General features: G+C 41.7%; 1 protein-coding gene across 1 annotated transcript in view; it reads left to right on the top strand.

Moving 5' to 3' along the window:
- Nucleotides 1-592: 592 nt before the first annotated feature.
- LOC139638315 (CXADR-like membrane protein) overlaps nucleotides 593-19,459 on the top strand; it is a 66,189-nt gene continuing 47,322 nt past the window's right edge. The window contains exon 1 of the mRNA XM_071512417.1: nucleotides 593-614. Coding sequence (XP_071368518.1) covers nucleotides 593-614 — 22 coding nt within the window. The remainder of the gene's footprint in view (nucleotides 615-19,459) is intronic.

Below are 19,459 nucleotides of genomic sequence, written 5' to 3'. Positions count from 1 at the left end.
CAGGACCAGTTTGAGTACTGTCTTTCACCACTATACACTATAATGTCATGTTTACTTTAACAAATCATTAAGTCACCCCCCATGGTCAGATTGTTTCACTTCCAATGGATTTTAAGACTCAATATTACATCAAATGACTTGTTAAAATACTTAGTTTTGCAAAGGACCACAGTTGTATCGAGCTATCAAGCTTTTCTAGCACATGCTCATGTGCCCTTGAGTATACACTCAATAGAACTTTAGCAAGTACGAAGGTGTGCTAAGGACAAATTAATATGTCAAATAAAGCAAAGATTAGGTAGCTTTAAGTTAGCTCCAATTAGCCATGTGGCACAGCTAGCTGAACATTCCTTGAACATTTCATTAAGGCTTATATTTTTTTTCATGGAAACCCAAAAAATTATTATACTTACCTATCACTCTGGTGTAAAGATTTCATGGAGGAATAGAGTCTTTCATCATCTCCTGCCTGTCATTAGTGATCCCTGTCTCCCAAAATTGTGTGCAATGACCACCAATGTCTTAAAATGCAAATGCATGCTCCATGCACGAAAAGTGAGACAATGTTTTCCCATGACAAAAGGTTTAAACAATGGCGGCACAACTAGACACAGGTAGGAGTCTGACGTGGAAATAGCGTGGTGTAAAGTACGGGTGTTGGTCAGGTGGGGGTGGATGGGCTACATCTGCCTTCAACTCCAGGTCTGATTCCCAACTCATGCCAAGAAGTGTGCTACTGTGAGTTTTAGTTTTAGCTACAGTGTGTCTTATTTACCATGACCAAAACCTTAACCCCAACCTTTACCAAAGTTTGATTTGTCTAAGCCTAACCCTAACGTTAAACCGTAACCGTCAGCTAACCTTTTCACGTGACGAACAGGAGAAAATGGCGGGTCCAATCTGTGTGAGCAACGCATAATCTGAGGAAAATTTTATGAGACTCTGCATTCTGGCAAGTACAAACTGCACATGATGCTGGAACATTGGCAGTGTCTCTGCACAACACCTGGGATGCCAGGTGAATGCAATTAACTGCAATTAATTACCTAGAAAACCAGCAGTACTCTGGATTGAGAACCACTTTTCTAATGCACCAACTAATGGTTATACAACTATGACAGAGACATGGGAGTGACACTGTGATTTCTAGAAGGTTGCGGTGGACAAATAGTCGACAGATAACCTTTGGCTATAAAATTTTATAAGTATAACAAAAGTTTTTCCTCCTTAAGCATAAAAACATTGCGATTTTGAGGAAACATTTGTGATTTGCTCCCCACTTTCTGTGACAGAAGCTCTTGGATTAAAGCCTTGGAAGCCGGTAATTAAAAATGATTGTTTTGTCATTTAGATTGCATGGTGTAAAGCTTATTTGTATTTCTATATTGGTGGTGACTATTTGGCTTCCGGGGTGATGGCATCAGGCGATTTTCAGCCTGATCTGAAATTTTGTGAAATGAGCATTATGTCATAAAATGCATATATGCTCCGTGTGTGAAAAGTGAGAGAAATATTCCCACCAAGAAATGATTACGTGAAGGAGAAACAGGTAGCACTTTGACATTGAAATAGTGCAGTGGAAAGTAAGGGTGTAACGTTTGCCTTCAACTCTTTCAACCTCTACCGAGTGAAGTTTTAATTTTTAGCTAAACTTTTATCTAAATTTTTCTTATTTAGCTATGACCAAACCTTTCCCTAACCTTAACCAAACTGACGTAATTGCCTAACCTTAACTGTTAGCTAACCTGTTGACGAACAGGTGAAAATGGTGCGTCCAAATCGCGCTATTGTCACATAAGCCAATTTGTGGTGGAGGAACTTGATCTTCACACACTTTGCATCAAAGCTAGCTGCAAAATAGCCGCAGCCATGGAACTCTCATTCCCATGCGATGGAAAATTTCTAGCCTTGAGGGCACCTAAGCTGTCAATTTCCAGTTAAAACACCTCTGATACGTGATCATATGTAACCCGAAATCTGTGTACAGAGGGTAAAAAGCCAGAGAAGACCATGAGTGCCCTACACAAAAGCCCAAAACGTTCAAACCCAACAGTTTTCCTGCATATTATGAGATGCACAAACAATTGGAGCATTGGAGAACCTGCAATCCTGTGGCTGAAAAGTGTTAGTGTTCAAGGTCTTAAGTACAGGGTTATGCAGACAGTGTGGCAGTGAAAGACTGTCAAATAAACAAGCTACTTCAGCACATGTGTCTTTTTGTTTCCAAGTCCTGGTTTGATTGCAACTGGAGAGTGTAAACCTAAATGAACCAAATACAAAAATGCAACAAAGTTAACTTTTCAACTAGGGTTTGGACCAAAGAAAGCAAACTGTAGGTGTGATTTCACCTTTAAGGATTGGTTAAATGGGTGTCAGGTCTCACGCTATTGAGGTGCCAGGTGGTCTTGGTGTAAATGGGTCCGTTCTTTACCAGTGAGTTTTTGGGGTAGATGGTTATGTGGGTGCACAGAGCAAATTGCAATTCTTCCTGCCCATTTGGTAACATTATGAAGTGAGAGGTAAAAATCTTTTAGTTTCATAGCAACAGTCAGCCCTCACTGCTTACAGCCCTCATGTCCCTCACTGGTGTGTTTCTTTTGGAAATGATAATTTGTTCATAATTTGTTTGTTCTTAGTCTCAAGGAACATTCACTGACACAATAAACACGTTTTTAAAAGGTCTTAAAAAAGTTTGCGGTGAGAAATCTGCCCAGTCATGCAGAGCTTTACTCTCACACAGGAATGCTGCTGTTTTCATTTTAACATTTATTTCACTTATTTCAAAATTGGCCTTCTATTTCATCCTAACTGGCATTAAAAAAGGTCTTAAAAAAATCTTAAATGTAACTTTCTGTATCTTGCACACAGCCTCCTCCACTGAAACAATACATATTGCACAACTCCCACACTCACATTTCCCATCTGGATATTTCACAACCAAGGTCAACCCACTCCTCAACTCACCAAAACCTCTACCTTGTCATTTTGCTCAAATCTCCCCCTATCTGACTAAATGTATTCCTCTCCCGATCACAGATGGCTGTCTCCCGTCTCATCCTCTCACTCCTTTTGCGACCGATGCTCCAGCCCTTCTTTGATAAACCTGCGATATCCTAATCTTACAAATGTCACTGCTACATTCACTTTTTCCTCCACTGGAGATGACGGCCTTTTCTGCTTTGTCTGCTGTTTCGATATCCTCTGCTCCCACATGGGTTGGTACCAAGAGGAATTCCACTCTGCACCCCACTTACTGTAACCTACATAGTGCTGTATGCCTTAGACTTCCCCTCCCGTAGGACCATGAAGGCCAAGCCTGAATCACAATTTATCACTACATCATTTGGCCTCGCTTCCTCCACCCACCGAACTGCTCACAAAAGCTCCATGATTTCAGAAATAAAGACTGGGACTCTATTGGAGGGCCTCTTTCCCTAGGAGACCTGAAGCAGGAGAAAAAGCTAAATATACCAAACAAAGGCAGTTGCTAAGGATCCACAACCCAACCCAAGTCTCAGAAAATTTTCGTGAAATGAGCGTGAACTCCAAAGTGCACATTAAGTGCTGTGGAGGCCAATTCTGTGAAGATTATGTTCCTCCATGTTCTATTTTTGTGAATCAGTGGCGCACGGTGCAAAGTGCAGTCAAAGGTGCATGGCACAAGCGCAAAGAGCATGGCGACAGATTTTTGGTAATTTCATGGCCAACAACATGCCCCGAAATCAATGTGACAACAACAATAACAACAACCAGTCATTCCTGACAAAGGTCCCTTCACTCAGCCCAAAACTTGACTGAACCATTCAAATGTATTATCAGGTTAGAGCTGACCCTTGCTTTTATGTGTCACAATGTATAATCACATCAAAAACACTAAGATTTTCAATATTTACTTTCAGGTATCAACATTTTTTTGTTTTTATGTTGTTTTAGTGTTTTGACTTTTGACTGTTGTAATCAACTTATTATTAAGAAAGTAAACATTTGTGTAATTGGACTTTTGGCTCTAAAATATTTCAGAAATAAAGCCACTGAGACAACTTACCCACGTGACAACTTGCTCCCCTATAAGTCCTGTGTATTATGAATAATAACACAGTGATTCTGTGGGGAAGCTACCTGGGACAACCCTGAAGAAAATCACTTCAATATTGTTATAATATTCATATATGTACTTGTATCTCTGGTACTCAGTAGTGATTTTATATAGTATTTTTCATCTCCTATAGTATTAATATTCTAATGATATTTCCTTAGGGACCTTCCAACTTTCCAGTATTTTTTTTTTTTTTAACTTTTTTTTTTATCTCCTATGGTATCACTATAATATTTCTAGGGGTGTCAGTGGTAGTCAATCATTTTTAGTGACATTAGCGTATGTTTTTTAATCCTATGATATCACCATACTATCCCTATAATATTCATATAGGGATTTACAGCTTGTCTGTGGTAGGCTATTCATTAGTGAGTCTATATTACCCTTATGGTACTTTGTGGTATTTCAGAATTTCTTATAGTATTATTACAGGATTTTCCGCGGTTTAACTTTTGACCTGTAGTGGCTGCATTCCTCTATGGTATTTGTATAGTATGCTTCAAAAATGTATTACAGGGATTATTATAAAGGAAAGAGAGACCAGTCATCGTCATGCTTGTCCCGTAGGAGGATGCCGGTGTTGGGACGCAGTATGTATTATATACGCCTGTTAAAACTGTAGAGGTCCCCCTTTTACTGGGTGCTACAGTACACACACACACACACACACACACACGCACACACACACACCTTGCTTGCACCTCCTCTTTTGATTTCCATGCAATGGACCACAGGGCAGGACAGAGAAAGAGAGAGAGAGAGAGGGACAGAGAGGGAGAGAAGAAATAAGCTGCGTATGGATTCGGGGAGAAGGGAAACACCCCCCCACACACGAACTGAGGGCGAGCTCAAGGAGAGGAGACGCTTTGCCGGTGATTATTGTAATAAAGCAGAAAGATGCTGCTGCGCTTCTGAATGAATGAGGATGTTGGTGCTGTAGGCTGCACGGCGCGCTGGAGACATGCGGCACTCTTCACTCCTCTGTAAGGTCATACTGTAGTTACTGTAAAGTCGATCCGGTCAGTCACAGAGACATTATTCTCCCTGCGTTTTATTCTTTTGCTGGGATTTTTTTTCCCCCCCTTGCTGGATGCCGGGATGCCTGGGTCTCCTCTCATGATTCTGCTCTTGGGTAAGTTCGATGCAACATTCCCAGTTGCAGTTGTGATCAATGATTTTGTGCTGAAGTAGACTGTTATGATATTACTGTGTGGCAGCAAAGGACAGACTCAGCTTTCGGTAGTGATTCACGATTTTTGTTGTGATGTTTATTCTGGGACAGCTTTTGAATTTATTATGGGAGAAAACTTTTGTTATATGAATTCATTTGATTTATTGTATCCATGTTGCAAACTACACCCTCACAAAAACGAGCTTTAGTAATCAGTTAATGATTAATTTTTGAAGGACAAAATACCATAGAAAAACAGTATAAATATAGGAATATTGTAGGAATATTATAATTATACCAAATATAAAAATACCATAAAGTATATAAGGTCACTAAACTCACAATTGAGTACCATAGACACAGTATAAGTCCTTATAGGAACATTATAGAAAAATTATAGTGATGGCATATTATACTAAAAAAAACACTATTGAGGACCGCAGATACACTATAGATCCTAATAGGAATATTATAGAAATCTTATAGTGATACCATAGGGGATAAAAATTAGGAAGGTCACTATAAACTCACTATTGAGACCACAGACACACTACAAGTCCCTATAAGAATATTATAGCAATATATTGTAGTGATTTCACATTGGAGCAGGCCTAATCATTAAAAATGGAAATGTATTACCAAATATATTCATGCTATAAGCAAGATAAAGTCCTGAAAAGTTATACCAAGCTGTTTGTGTAACATAATGACTGCAGATTTTCTTACATTTATTTGCATTTTAATAGGGATACACTTTTTTTTTTTTTTTTTTTTTTTTTAATATGTGTTATGAGCGTTTAAGAGTGTTAAGAAAACCTCATTCATTCACAGGTAGTATTTCTAAGTTCTAGGTACAGGGGTTCCCAAACTTTTTCATGTCAAAGACCCTGAAAAAAAATCCTCATTACCTGACCCCCATATGATTTTGTTTCAAGGAACCCCAAATAAATCTAAGAAGATTTTTGTACCTATGATTTGGAATTACATACGTCAATTCTGTAAATGAGGTGATAACAGTGGGGAGAGCGAAGCCTATGATTAAAACAGTCATCCTTATACATATATTCTCTCATTGTGCTACGGTCCAACTACTCCTCCCCTCTGGAAGCCCCTCAAGGACCACTGATGTTCTCCACACCCCTCTTTGGGAACCAATGCTCTAGCATAGTCCAATCACTGAACACGGATAGTTGTCCCATACCCTAGAGCTGCACCACTGGCGATGCACAGGATCCTGGATTTGTTGCACGTTTGCCTCAACTTTTACAATGTACTTTTATTCCCAGTAAACCGTCCCGAGCGCTGTCAAAGGCACCTTTTTCTATATTCTACAATCCATTCTCCGTGGACCTTTCCATCTGGTACCACTGTTCCGGGGGAAGCGCAAAAAATCTCTCTCTCTTCCTCCTTGTTCTTTTGTTTTCGTCTTCCCGTCTCAGCCCAACCGTTCTAGGGCAAAGTACTAACGAATTTGAATGCGGGAATTAGGCGCCGTCCCCTTGCAGAGACGATGTGGAAAGATATTACATTTTCCCTTAAAAGTGGAGTCAAAGCGAATGTGAGATACGGCATGCAGTATGTCGCATGCACACCATTTTCTCTGCAGAGGAAGTTTGATTTTTGCTGGCCTTACCCTCCAAAATGGCAACAAACTTGATGGCTACTCTGCTGTGTATCAGTCTGAAAAACACATATTAGTTTGGTGCAAAGCTATTGGATATTATGTCCATCGTTCTTTAGGGTGATATTTTCAGAGGTGTGAACATTTCTGTCGACACTGATTTACTTTGCTGTATCTCAACCTCACTGATTGTGCGGAGGTTGTTGACAGAGATCACAGTTAGACAGATCCGCAGTGTGTCCACAGAAGACAAGCAGTCTTTTCTTAGGCTCCTTCTATTTGCTCATGTGTGTTTTGGCGAGCGTGCCCCCCTGCCCCCTGCCCCCTGCCCCCTGCCCCCGCCATCGCCCCCATCCCGGCCGTGGCGGGGCACGTCGTCGCAATTAGTCCAGTTGTCCACGGGGCGATGAGAGCTTTTCATTAGTTGCATTACGGCAGCGAAGTTCGACAGGCCATGGCGGAAAACAGCGCGTTCTACCTCGTGGCGCTGCCTCCTCCTCCTCCTCCTCCTCTTTGCAGTTGAAACGAAACTCGCCCTCGCTTTTGCCACAAATTATGCGCAGTTGAATAAATGTAGCGCTGTCGTCTGCCGTTTTTTTTTTTTTGGTTTTGTTTCATGCAAGCGGTTGCTCCGTCTCCTCTCGATACAGTACAGCCAAGAAGCAGCTGAGAGATGGTAATTAGCTAAGAGCATATTTTGGGGGTGGCACACATTCTGCCTAGTGCTGACTTTGCGGTAATTCACCTCCGGATTGAGCCATAGCCTCACACCCCAGGTATGAAGATTTCCAAGGCAAGCTGTGCTGAGAGCTATTATCATCCAACATCTGCCTACTCTCATGACCTTGAAAACGAAGTGCAGGCCAATACGGTTTCCCAAGCCAGTATCCTACAATTACAGGGTTTTTTTTACAGTAAGACTTCCCCCCCTCCGCGCTTCATTTCGAAAACAGCAAAATTAGCCTCTGATGAAAATGAATTGATTTGCTAATTGTCAGAGACAATGAGTAACCATCGCAGGATTCCCGTGCCAAGGGGAACGACGGGGAGGAGAACGAGGCTCTCGCATCCTTTCGGCTGGACTCTCCAGCTCTCCCCTTGGATTTGTCTCCTTCACCCAGTTGCTTGTCGTTTCACACTCTATTTTTAGTACACTTTCATTGTGACCTTTATGATACTCTGGCTTTTTTTTTTTTTTTTTTTTCGCCGCCTCCAGTCCCGCGCAAAAACACAGAGGAACATCACAGAGATTCTCGAAAGATCAAACCGACACCGATACCTACTGCGTGACCCTCAGCATTCCCTGATGTGGCGTTATCAAGTTGATCACGTAAACAATGAGTTAAGCCATATCTGTCCCCCTCTGTCTCTATATATAGAGTAGATCACCGGGGGCAGGCCAAAGGATCTGTCAAGTGCGGAGATGACAGAAGTCTCCAGTGCCAGAGGTTAGGATGTGACATCTTGCAGCGCTCTGGCCTCGAATCACTGGCAGCCACCCTCCCCTCCCTCCCTCCCTCCTTTCCTCTCTCTCTCTCTCTCTCTTCTCCTTCTCTCTCTCCCTTCACAGCCTGTCTCATAGGTGACTTTGACAGTCAGGAGGCTCAAATAGGTACATAGCTTTAGATTTGTTGCTGTTCTTTGGGATGAGGGACCAGGAGAGTCCGTGGACACCGCAACTACAGAGGCTCTCTCTCTCTCTTTCTCTCTAATGCACATGCCGTCTCTTCTTTGAATCAGTTAGCGTTCACCTTGGGCCCTTGCCTTACTGCCTGCACCTCGCTCAGGTGCCCATCACATCAGTAGGTCCTGGCATGACACTTCAAGTCAGTCAGATACACTGTGCCACTCACAGCCGCATGAAAAACCCAGTGGGTGAATAAGAATTAGCTTGGCTTTTGGTGTAATTATTGCATTATTTCAAAGCTAGCAAGTACTATTGACTGCCACACATGGAAAATTGATTTAAACGATGCTAAGAGTCCCCGGCCTATGTTCACTGTGGGAATAGAGTGCATCAAGACACCATGATTGCTTTCTGAAACCAGGAAAGCAGGAAAACCTGAAAACCTTAGCTGAAGACTGCTGTTTGTGTAAGGGTTGAAGATCAATCCAGTTAGGGTACTGATACATTAAATGTGCCTTCAAAGACATTTTGAGTTTTTGGAAACAACCAGAAACTTGAATCCAATGATGTGAATCATTGTGTTGTGTTATAATAGTTAAAATCTTTCTCCAAATAATCATGACTCATTTCACTTGGAAATAAGGTCTCAACTTAATACCAGGGTTGGGATATTATGAGTGCATTTGGATGGGTTTGGATTTGGACGCATGGGTTTGCATCTGCCTCATGCGAAAATCCATATGTGAATTCAAATGAGCTATTTGGACACATGTTGGTTTTCATATGTGACCAGTGTTTTTTTCACATTGTACGCTGACATATGACAGTTTTTACTTTGACTTAAATTTCAGTTCAGAGGTAAAAAGTGTTTTTCTACATGTGAACAATTTTTTCACATTTTCACCTGCCATTACATATGACAATATTTGTTTCACATGTGAAAACTTAATTTCATACGCAAAGAGACAATTCATAGGTAAAAATGTCATTTTCACATGGGAAATTCAAAATTTTACATATGAAAACCAACATGTGTCCAAAAAGGACATGTGCTTCCAATTCACATGTGGGTTTTCACATGTGACTTTTTTTTTTTTATTTCTGAAATGTTTGGTGTAGTAAAACACCACATCAGGTTTCAAAATGCTTTCCATTGAGCGCTTCAGTGCTCCTGCAGTATCTGCTACAATCTGTGTTGTGTGTACAAACTAGCAATGCATACACTGTGACTCCCTGTGTAGCATGGCAGCCACAACATTTTGGCTTTGGGTTTCATTTTGAACTGATACCAGAAATATATTTAGTTCCCGATTTCACAAAATGTCATATTAAATTTCATGTTGGTGCAGGCTGTATGGACATCTATTCAAAATGCTGAGTGGTGTTCATGATGGCTGAACATAAAATAATGTAGCATAGAATTTGCATGGCGATTCATTCTTATGAATCACCATGCAAATTTGAAGAGTGCTGAAAACTGCGATTCATAGGGGCTGGATAGGCTAAAAATAATAAGTATTAAATGGCATTATTTGGGGAGTTGGAATAAAACCAAGGGTGTATGGATTCTTCTGGCAGTAAACACACAACATGATCCTGTTGACCTTACGTCTATCTGTGTGTGTGTGTGGGTTGCACAGGCATGTGCAAAGGGTGAGTTTTAATTAGCTGAGCGCAGCACAGCAGGGGGGAACCTCCCCTTACTGAGCGCCTCTTCAGCCAGCTGACAAAAATCACTGTGACACCGTCTCTCCTCCCCCCCTTCACTTCTCCCCTCCCTCCTTCCCTGCCCACACTCGGTCCATCCAAACAACCCTGCCATCTCTCTCTCTCTCTCTCAAGGCATAAATGGAGACTTTGGAGGGAGGCTGTGCAATCCATACAAGCCACTGGCGGTATATAAAGCGAGCTGTGTACCCAGCAAAGATCTTGAGGCCTTGTATTTATTGCAGAGAGGCTAATCGCTTCCACCGTATGCTTACTTACATGATAGGTCCTTGAGGAATTTGCACTAATCACACACTTTAATGAAAATATTCTGTTTTGGTGTTTATCCATTTGAGAGTCTCCAAGGATTTTTCTGTTGAGGTGAAAACAAGAGGCAGAGGATATGATTTGTCTGATTTTGATTTTGGTTTCTTTCGCTCAAACATCCATGCAGGTGTAGCCATCGTTTTTCTCCCCTTTATTATCACATTATTCAAGTCTTACATGCATGGCCGCCAGAACAAGCCTCATGTAGGGGAGTCATGTTACGCACTCTACTGTAGAAGTGATGGATTTCTTCCTTTTTAAAAATGCTTTTAAATCAATGAGAATGATTTTGTTGGCTGGAATTCATGCCTCGATTTCAAAGATTCAGATGATCCCATTCTCACAAATTGCATTATTTCAGGTCCTAAGATGGTTGTTAATATTTCAAAATGACTTTTCCCTAAATGTCTGCACTCATCTCGTTTTGGAGCAAAACTCTCTAAACGGGCTTCTATTAGTTGTTAGTGGCATTGTGCTCCTATATGTATTTCAGAAGTACCTTGAGTTGCTATTGCAGCAAGACGATCCACTAAACTGTGCTGCAAGTCATTTGGAGCGGCGAAGAATTTGCATTTGGAGCAGATCGAGAGCAGGAACTGTCCTCTTGACTCGGGGTGTTGAGGGAGGTTTTTGTATGGCTCCAGTTCCCCGTAATGCAGACCATATGCTCGCCATGTTTTCACTGTGAAAAACGAGGTTGATATTCATTTCCAAAATATTTGTCTTGCAATATTAATTCCACCCACCCTCGCAGATTTATAGACTATTCAGTCATGCATGTGGGTGTGTACGCGTTCTTGTGTGTGTGTATGTGTGTGTGTGTGTTAGGGGGGTGGGTGTCATGAATAGTTTTGTCTGTGCGAGCGTGCTGCACTGTGATTTAGCACAGTCCTAATGGAGTTGGGTTTTCGGAGAAGCGGAGGGGGTTTGTCCGAAGTGTTTCGCAAAGTAAACAAGCATGAAAGACGGCTATCGTGCTGATAGTGGTTCCTGGAGATTCACTGTCTCGCTCATTAATGCTCATCTGGATCACTGTGAAGACGTCTGGAACCGCTGAGGATTGCAGATGGCGTACGCCTATACAATTGGCTTTGACAGACTGGCAGTTATATTCCCTCTAAATGGGATGCTGCGTTCATGTCAATACGAACAATCTGGTCTGCTGTAAATGACAGAAAATAAATAGCTGCAGTAAATGTAATGTATTCCGACAGTGTATCTGTTTTGCGGCTTGACTGATACAGGATGCGTCTGATACTGGAAATTAACAATCTGTGATAAGTCTGACAACACTGCTGCAGGGTATGTCTACTGTCTGAAAAGTTTCTTCAAACAGAAGAGCAAGAAAAATCACTAACTCTAGCAAGCTAGCCACCAGTTGTATTATATATACTTACCAATACATTTGAAAAGACTAATATTGACTGGTAATGTTGATACATCAATGTACTGGATCTGGAACTTTAACCTGTTATTACACACTCCACCCCTTCAATGCTGTATATAGTTACTAAATAGGTATATTTATTCTACTTTTGCAGTTAATTCCATCAGTGACTGCAGTTCTGGTGAAACACTGTCTACACTCAACTAAAGGCTTTTTTTTAATGTTTTGATTAATCAAAGTGAAGACAGTTTTTCATTCTCAAACTGACGGATACAACTGTTGAACTGAGGACTGAAAGTATAAATATGGACTTTAAATATATTTTGTTGATGCAAATGATGTAATGTGGACATTAAAGTAAAACAGTCCAACTAAATTCTGTATTAGGGAGTATTAGTTTATGTTGCAGATATAATTAATAGGGTTGATTGTGTCAGCCTCAGCTGCAGTGAATGATTTGAGAGAGTTATGAAGGCACAGGAGAGTACCATTAACATCCAATGGCTGGAGAGCATCAGGAATGAAACACCTATTTTCTCTGGAAATGAAAAGCAAACAGAGTGGGAATTGATCCCTGTTTGCTGAGGATATCAAGTCACCCATTAAGCTGAGGTTAGGGAACTGCTATGCTTATGAAGCAATTCTGCTAAACTAAACTTCCTTCTCTCTCCCACACACACTTGTTCTTCTCTCCCCACATTCCCTCTTTGTTTTCCCTCTCTGCTCATTTGGCCCATTGCAAACAGATGGCACCAACATCTAAGGTCTTTTGCAAATCATTAGACTAAACTTCTAAGTGAAATGAAGCCTCTCTGCTGCTATCCCAGACCTATAGATATGCATTATTCTAGTTTTATCTTTCTGAAGTGTTTGGGAGTGGATTCTGCACAGTTATTGACCCAATTCATTCATTCATTCAGCCATTTTGAACACTCGGGATGGGAAAATCTACCTGGAAGAGCAAGTGCAGCCCAATATTTGTGTGCCGAGATGGGCTTACTAGCTAGTAAGCTAGCTAACTTCCCAGCTAAATTCAAGCAATTGTTCCGGTTGTTGTTCCCAAGATTGCTAGCTAATTTGATAACTGTTTAAGCTATCCTACGTCCTCACTGAAGTAATGCTAGTTTTACATAGTATATGCCAATCTTCTGGGTAGACTTTCCCACCCCTAGTGTTCAAAATGGCTGACTTCTCATTGCTCCGACCTGGAAGTGTTCACGCGTTGCATTCATTGGAAACTTTGAAACATTTGAAACTGCTCCTTCTCTTTACAGTAGCCTACTTTACTGTAGCTACTACTGTACTTTACGATCAACTGATACTACTACCTTCTTCTGAATGACTTGGAGGATCGAAAGAAACAAAAATGGTAATTCTTTCAGTTTTCTCACATTGACACACTGTTTTTTACCGTCAGGACGGAGATATCAGAGTCTTCAGAAAGTTCCCGTATTTCCTAATCGGAATTACCACTCAGAGGTTGACATGAACCTTTTTTTTCCATTTGGAAGCTAGTAACTACAGTAACTCCCATATGACGTGAATGCGGCATTAGTCATATGCTTAGTCACAATTGATGCAACTATTAGAATTGCTCCTTTACTCCTGTTTGTGCTTTTCCTACATGGGTTCCGGCTTTGCGGAAGCTGCTCTTCAGTAAAACCTTTTAGAGTACCAACAAATTCAACCTTTTGTTGTAGATTCAGCGGAAGTATGTGCTGTTAATGCAGGTGCTGTTTTCTCTCCAGCTCGCCGTTGTTTTTTTTTTTCACCGGCTGTCTCTCTTATGTCTATTCCTGGCCTTTCTACCTTGGTGCTCATGCAGGCTGACAGCCTAACTGCAGTGTACAAGGCTCCCAATAAAAAAACAAAATGCTACAGTTCCGTCTCTGATACCTACCTTGGCTTTGTCTATGGTGAAATGTGGCATTTAGGGAAAGACATGCCATTTACGGAAGCGGTAGCTAGGAGAAAAAGGAATCAGTGTTACTTGAGTTTCCAGGGTGCTGTAGATTTAGGACGAGATATATAAGATGTGACATACAAGATTGCCATGTCTGGATGCCAGGAAATATAACTCCACATCTGGCTTTTTTGGGGCTGGTCAATTTGTTTGATTGAAACCGACATTCGATTTCCGCAGCAAACAAAATGATACAATAGGCTCGAGAGCTGAAGAAAGGAAACGCTCGCGATTACAGTATCCGTCTCGATGCCGTGACATGCTTCTTATTTTTGTAACACTGTGTCATGGTGAAATGATGGGAGATAACAAGGGCCTCGTGCTTATGTCACCGCAGTGGTAACGAGCACAAACATCTCAAAATGTAAACCTTTTCTGACAGGCAGCCAGGGATACTGTATGCCGTCCATGCTACTCTCCACTCGGTTGCACTCCTGACACTGAATTACACGCAAACACAGGACTGTTAGTGTTCTCCCATTAACGTGGCAGTTTCCAGTTAGACCTCAGCTGCAATCAAGCAGTACATTCCTATACAGTGAATAACTACGGCCTCGCTTGCCAACCGGGGAGACTCCTGATGTTCATGCCTGTCTCCCATTGTTCTCTCGTGGTCATTTCTCCCGATTTTCTCCCATATTTTGATCAAATTTCAAAAAGTAGCACAAAAAATCTAGGTCCTATACTACCACTGCTGTTTCTGAATGGTCAAAAAAAGAGAAAGAAGTATGTCTGCAAGTTTCAGTCGTCATGGAAGGATGAATTCACCTTCCTCGCTGAAAATTTTAAAGTGAAAGGGGTTTGCAGTCTGCAAAGTTTTTCTGTGTGGAGCGTGGGGGTCGAAATGAAATGATTTCTGTCAACTGATTTATATTTCTTTAAAATAACTTTTTACAAGAATTGAAGTGATGCAGATGCACTTTTTGTACTATATTGTCATTGATATTTAATGCATAAAATGTCACCAGAATGGAAGAAATAAGGTCTTTGAATCTTAAAATTTTCTGGGGGAAAATCTGGACTCTCACGGTTGGCAAGTATGTGGCACAGTCACTTCATAGACAAGCAAAGATATCAGGAAACACCTATAATAACAGAAACATCAGAGTTATCATATGGTAGATTTAGTGCCTTCATCAAAATCTATTCCTAAATTGTATACTTCATATGCAAGAACATTTTGACTATGCCAGTTCTCAATCCCCAGGTTTGTTAGTTGGCTGCACTAAAATAATGGTTATAGTCTGATTCAGAGGCTTTTCATTGCAAGGAGCATAACACACACAAGGAATTTGTCTCGGTAACAGAGTGCTGTGACTTGACAAGTAACAAATGCAGCAAGTGAAAAGGTGACACGGTACTAACTGCCCTACACAGTAGAAGGACATACAGGGCCTTATGTATACTGCAAGGAGGCAGTGTAATACATTTAGACAGTTGATTAGAAATACAATATACGCTGCACAAAACATACAATCAACATACTGGAATAGCAGCATTGGCCTTGTGTAGCTTTGCATGTGTATAGAGGTAGTTGTAGGGAGTGTCCAATTAGTGCAGTGTTGGTGTAGCGGTGCTAAGGGGAAGAAGACCACACATCATTACTGACACATGGTGTGAGGCACTTATTCTGAAGGCAGGCAGCCCTTTGGAATCCGCTTTTGAGGCTATGATAATTTATCAGGAGCCATCTTGTATTGCGGCTGCTCTATTCTCATGTCCTTCACTGCCACGGATCTCTTTTGCATGTTTAAGTCACTCCAGACTAAAGGACGTTTGAAAGATTCCCGTTTGTCTTTATCGCACGCCGCATTCGCACATTTGAATAATTCCATTTCCAGGTAATCTTCCCCCTAGCAGATATTTCAGGGTTTTTATACGGTATTTTCTTCTCGTCAGAAGCCGTAATCCCGTCCGAGGAGAAAAATAACCGACAGCCGTCTCACAACCTTGACCGTTTGTGCTCGCTTTGTGACGACGGCCTTAGTCATGGGAAGGAATGTGCGGATTCGGCGCGCGGAAGCCGACAAATATGTCTAGAATGGATTATTGCCCCTCCGAACTCGCACATCGGCTTATCCGTCAGTGGCGCTGGATGAGGCGTGGGTCCCAGAAGCGCTCTCTAACATGTCAACAGTAATGCTGGCTACAGTGATAGGATTGACATACCAGTGGCTGGAAATTAATTGGGTAGCTGTCCTGAAATTTCACAGCACAGTGGAGTGAAAACAGATTTGGTGTAAGGAGGAGGGGGGGGGGGAGGATTTCAGAAAGGAGACCAGATCACAAGCATACAAACAGGATTCAATTTTCCGCAGTTGTACTCGGAGCTCGATAATGTGATTTCTGTCGTCGCGAACGTGCTGAAGTGGTGACTGATTTGACCAATAAGCCTCTGCTCTACCAGAGGAGTCTGAATTACCCACGTATCCGCCATCAGGAGGAGCCTAAGGTCACGCGATATGCCCCCGAGACAGGGGCAAAACGGTATTCCCGGGGGTGTTGCTGACCTTTTCTATTACGATTTAACAGGAGGTAAGGGAGCTCCAGGACAGGCTGCGGAGAAGAAAGAGCTCCGTCACGGCGTTTCTGAATGAACCCGAGAGAGCAGTTAGACGGCTGTAGTGGCTGTACTGGTGACGCTGAATCATTGTGGTGGTGATGGGATTAATTCAATTCAATAAACTCTATTTATCCCCGAGGGGCAATTAGATTCTGGGCATTCATCAGACAGACACAAGAATGCTGTGATTACACTTAGTCTGTAATGTATTTATGATGCTGCAAGCTGTGTGCAGAGTTCTATGCGGTCTGGTGTATCGAGATGAAACTGATCAGATCAGTGTTTATCGTTGGAGTACCGCAACATCAATTTTCATTTCAACTCTCAATTTGCTGACAACAAACTTTTCATCATGACAGCGTCACGGCCCAAAACAACGCTGGTGTATCAGTGCATAAATAGATTAAATCCAACACATGCGACACCTGCATTGCAATGGCGGATTGATGCAGTGGTGCCAATTGTCCCATCTGAAATCAATGAAACTCCATGGGAGAGTTGTCGAGTCCAGCTCCCTCCACTGACTTTGCGTGCATTTGCGATTTGCATGCATTTGCATTTGTGATATTTATCTTTTTTCGCATTCTGCCTGAACGTAGCGTATTGAGTGTATCAAGTATGATCCCGGAGCCAGGTATGAAATAACATAAATGGTGGGGATTATTTAGTCCTGTGAATAACATGCAAGTGTTAGAGAAAGCAAATGACACATTGGCCTACAGTATATATCTATTTACATTACAGCCATTTGGCAGCTGCTTTTATTTGAGACACTGTTTATTATCACAGTAATATCCAAGAGGGCATCCTTTAGTGTAATAATGGTTATGACATGATGCAATACATACGAGGTACAGTTGAGTACCGTTGGCAACACCAAAGGCCCTATTATCCTCGTAAAAAACGCCTTTAAGTATTATGGCTTTTATACAATGGTTACCAAGGCATGTGTACTGCCTGCATAGTTAAAGAAGTCTACATACAGCAGAATGAAAACAGGAGAAGACAAGGAAAATGTCTCCCTGGTTACCACAACATTTACCACAGCAACCAATTATGCAAAGTTAGCCTTGCTTTATGGGAATTATCAGCACAGTGGGGGCGCAATCAATCAGATTGCTCGGATGACACTAACCAACGTATAATATGGAGTGTCTGTTGTCTTCCCATGGTGCAGTGCAACACACACACAGACACACACACACACACACTAATTCCTTCTTTTTCTGCATTTAGGGCAGAGAAAAGGTCAATGAAATGACTGTACAGGCTGATGAATGTCTTTCAGAAACATATTTCAACTGCAGTGTCATTTGAATACAGACACACTGGCCCTGCCTCATGGTATGGGCATGCGCACACAGGCCAACACAAACCCACATAGGCACACACACACACACACACACAAATACACATTTGGCTTGCTATAAATTATAACAACGCTTCCCAGATCAATTCGGTTCTTGATGCATTCAAGCTAACAGGCTTATGTAATCAACTGTCAGTTGTCTGCGCGTGCATGCGTGTGCGTGTGTATTTGCAATTTTGCGTGTGTGTGTGCGTGTGTGTGTGTGTGTGCGTAAGCTGCTCATCTGTCCTTGGCGTGCTGCTGGCCAGTTGGTTCCCCTCTGAGTAACATGGAGCTGTCAGTGTGACATTGTTTTGAACTCTACCTAAGATTAGAAAATAGAGGAGTAACAAGCTGCTGCAGCACAGCAAACACAATGCTGTCTGCACACCAGACTGGCTTCCCCAGGTATTTTTCTCTCTCTTTCTAACTCACACACAGTCTATGTCACTCTACCCTCTTTATCCCTCTCATTTTCTCTGTTTTTCTCCCCAACTTCGCTCCAACTTCATCTTAACAAGTAATGTAGTCATTCTTAAAATCTTATTTTTCCTTAAAACAAATGAAAAAGTCTGCCAATGGGGTGAGATTATTCTACTTGTTTCCCCATTGCAGTTCTTTTCTAGTGTCAGTATCTTGAAAGAAGGTAGAATAAGCATCAGTAATGACACTTGATTCAAGAAAATTCATTACAGTTTGATTAAATGAAATCAGCATAATTAAGATTTTAAGACACAATATTAGTTTAAATGACTTGTTAAGATGGATATTTAGTGTGACATAGTTATGAATTTGCTGACAGAAATAAGGGAGGACAGATGTGTATCATGTTGTGTGTCAGAGGGCTTTCAGGGGACGCAACACATCCTCTGGCGGCCATATTGGAGGTCTTCAGCTCTTAGGCAACAATGGCTGTGAACTGCTAATCGTGTTTCTAAATGTACAACTTGGCCTTCTCAATAGATTTCAATAGACATGGTTATTTTCTGTCCTGTTTTTGAATGAGAACTTATCATTTCACCACTGATTTTGTGTTTAGATAATGTTATCTTATTAGCTAGCTAACCTGCTCAGCTAACATAAACACATCTGATTTGGGTGTCATGCCATTATTCTGACGGCCCATTATTCCGAAACCCCAATAGTCCAAAAACTCCATGCCTGGCTCCATCCACAACCGTGGCTTCTGACAGCCTTGACCGTAAGCTTGCTCTAACCCTAACCTCAGTGACCCCATGCCTCAACCCAACCACCTCCGGGATAACGGGCTGTCGGACAAATGGGCTTTCGGTCCAATGGGTGGACATTTTTCGGACTATTGGGGTTCGGAATAATGGGCCGTCGGAACAATGGGCAGTCCCCCTGATTTGTACACGAGCTAACAGTAGAAGCTAACGTTATTCTTTGGAGGATTTTTCGGAGTAGAGAATAGGACTAGAGAATAAGACAATTTACTGTGCCACACATCAGGTAATTCACTTAATTCACTAATATTACTTATTATTAGGCTAGCAACAGCCTTGACAACGACACATTGATTGATTGGCACACATACAGACAAATCAGTGTTGAATTCAGACGCGTGGTGCATTGTTTATGTTTTTTGATTGGGTTAGGTAATAATGAGCGGGACAGAACATGATAAACAT

Source organism: Centroberyx affinis, unplaced genomic scaffold (genome assembly GCF_046629955.1).
Source record: "Centroberyx affinis isolate AG114_WGS23_722 - 3 ecotype Tasmania unplaced genomic scaffold, CSIRO-AGI_Caff_v1 ptg006264l_1, whole genome shotgun sequence".
Taxonomy (NCBI): domain Eukaryota; kingdom Metazoa; phylum Chordata; class Actinopteri; order Beryciformes; family Berycidae; genus Centroberyx; species Centroberyx affinis.
This window is presented reverse-complemented; position numbering and strand designations above follow the sequence as displayed.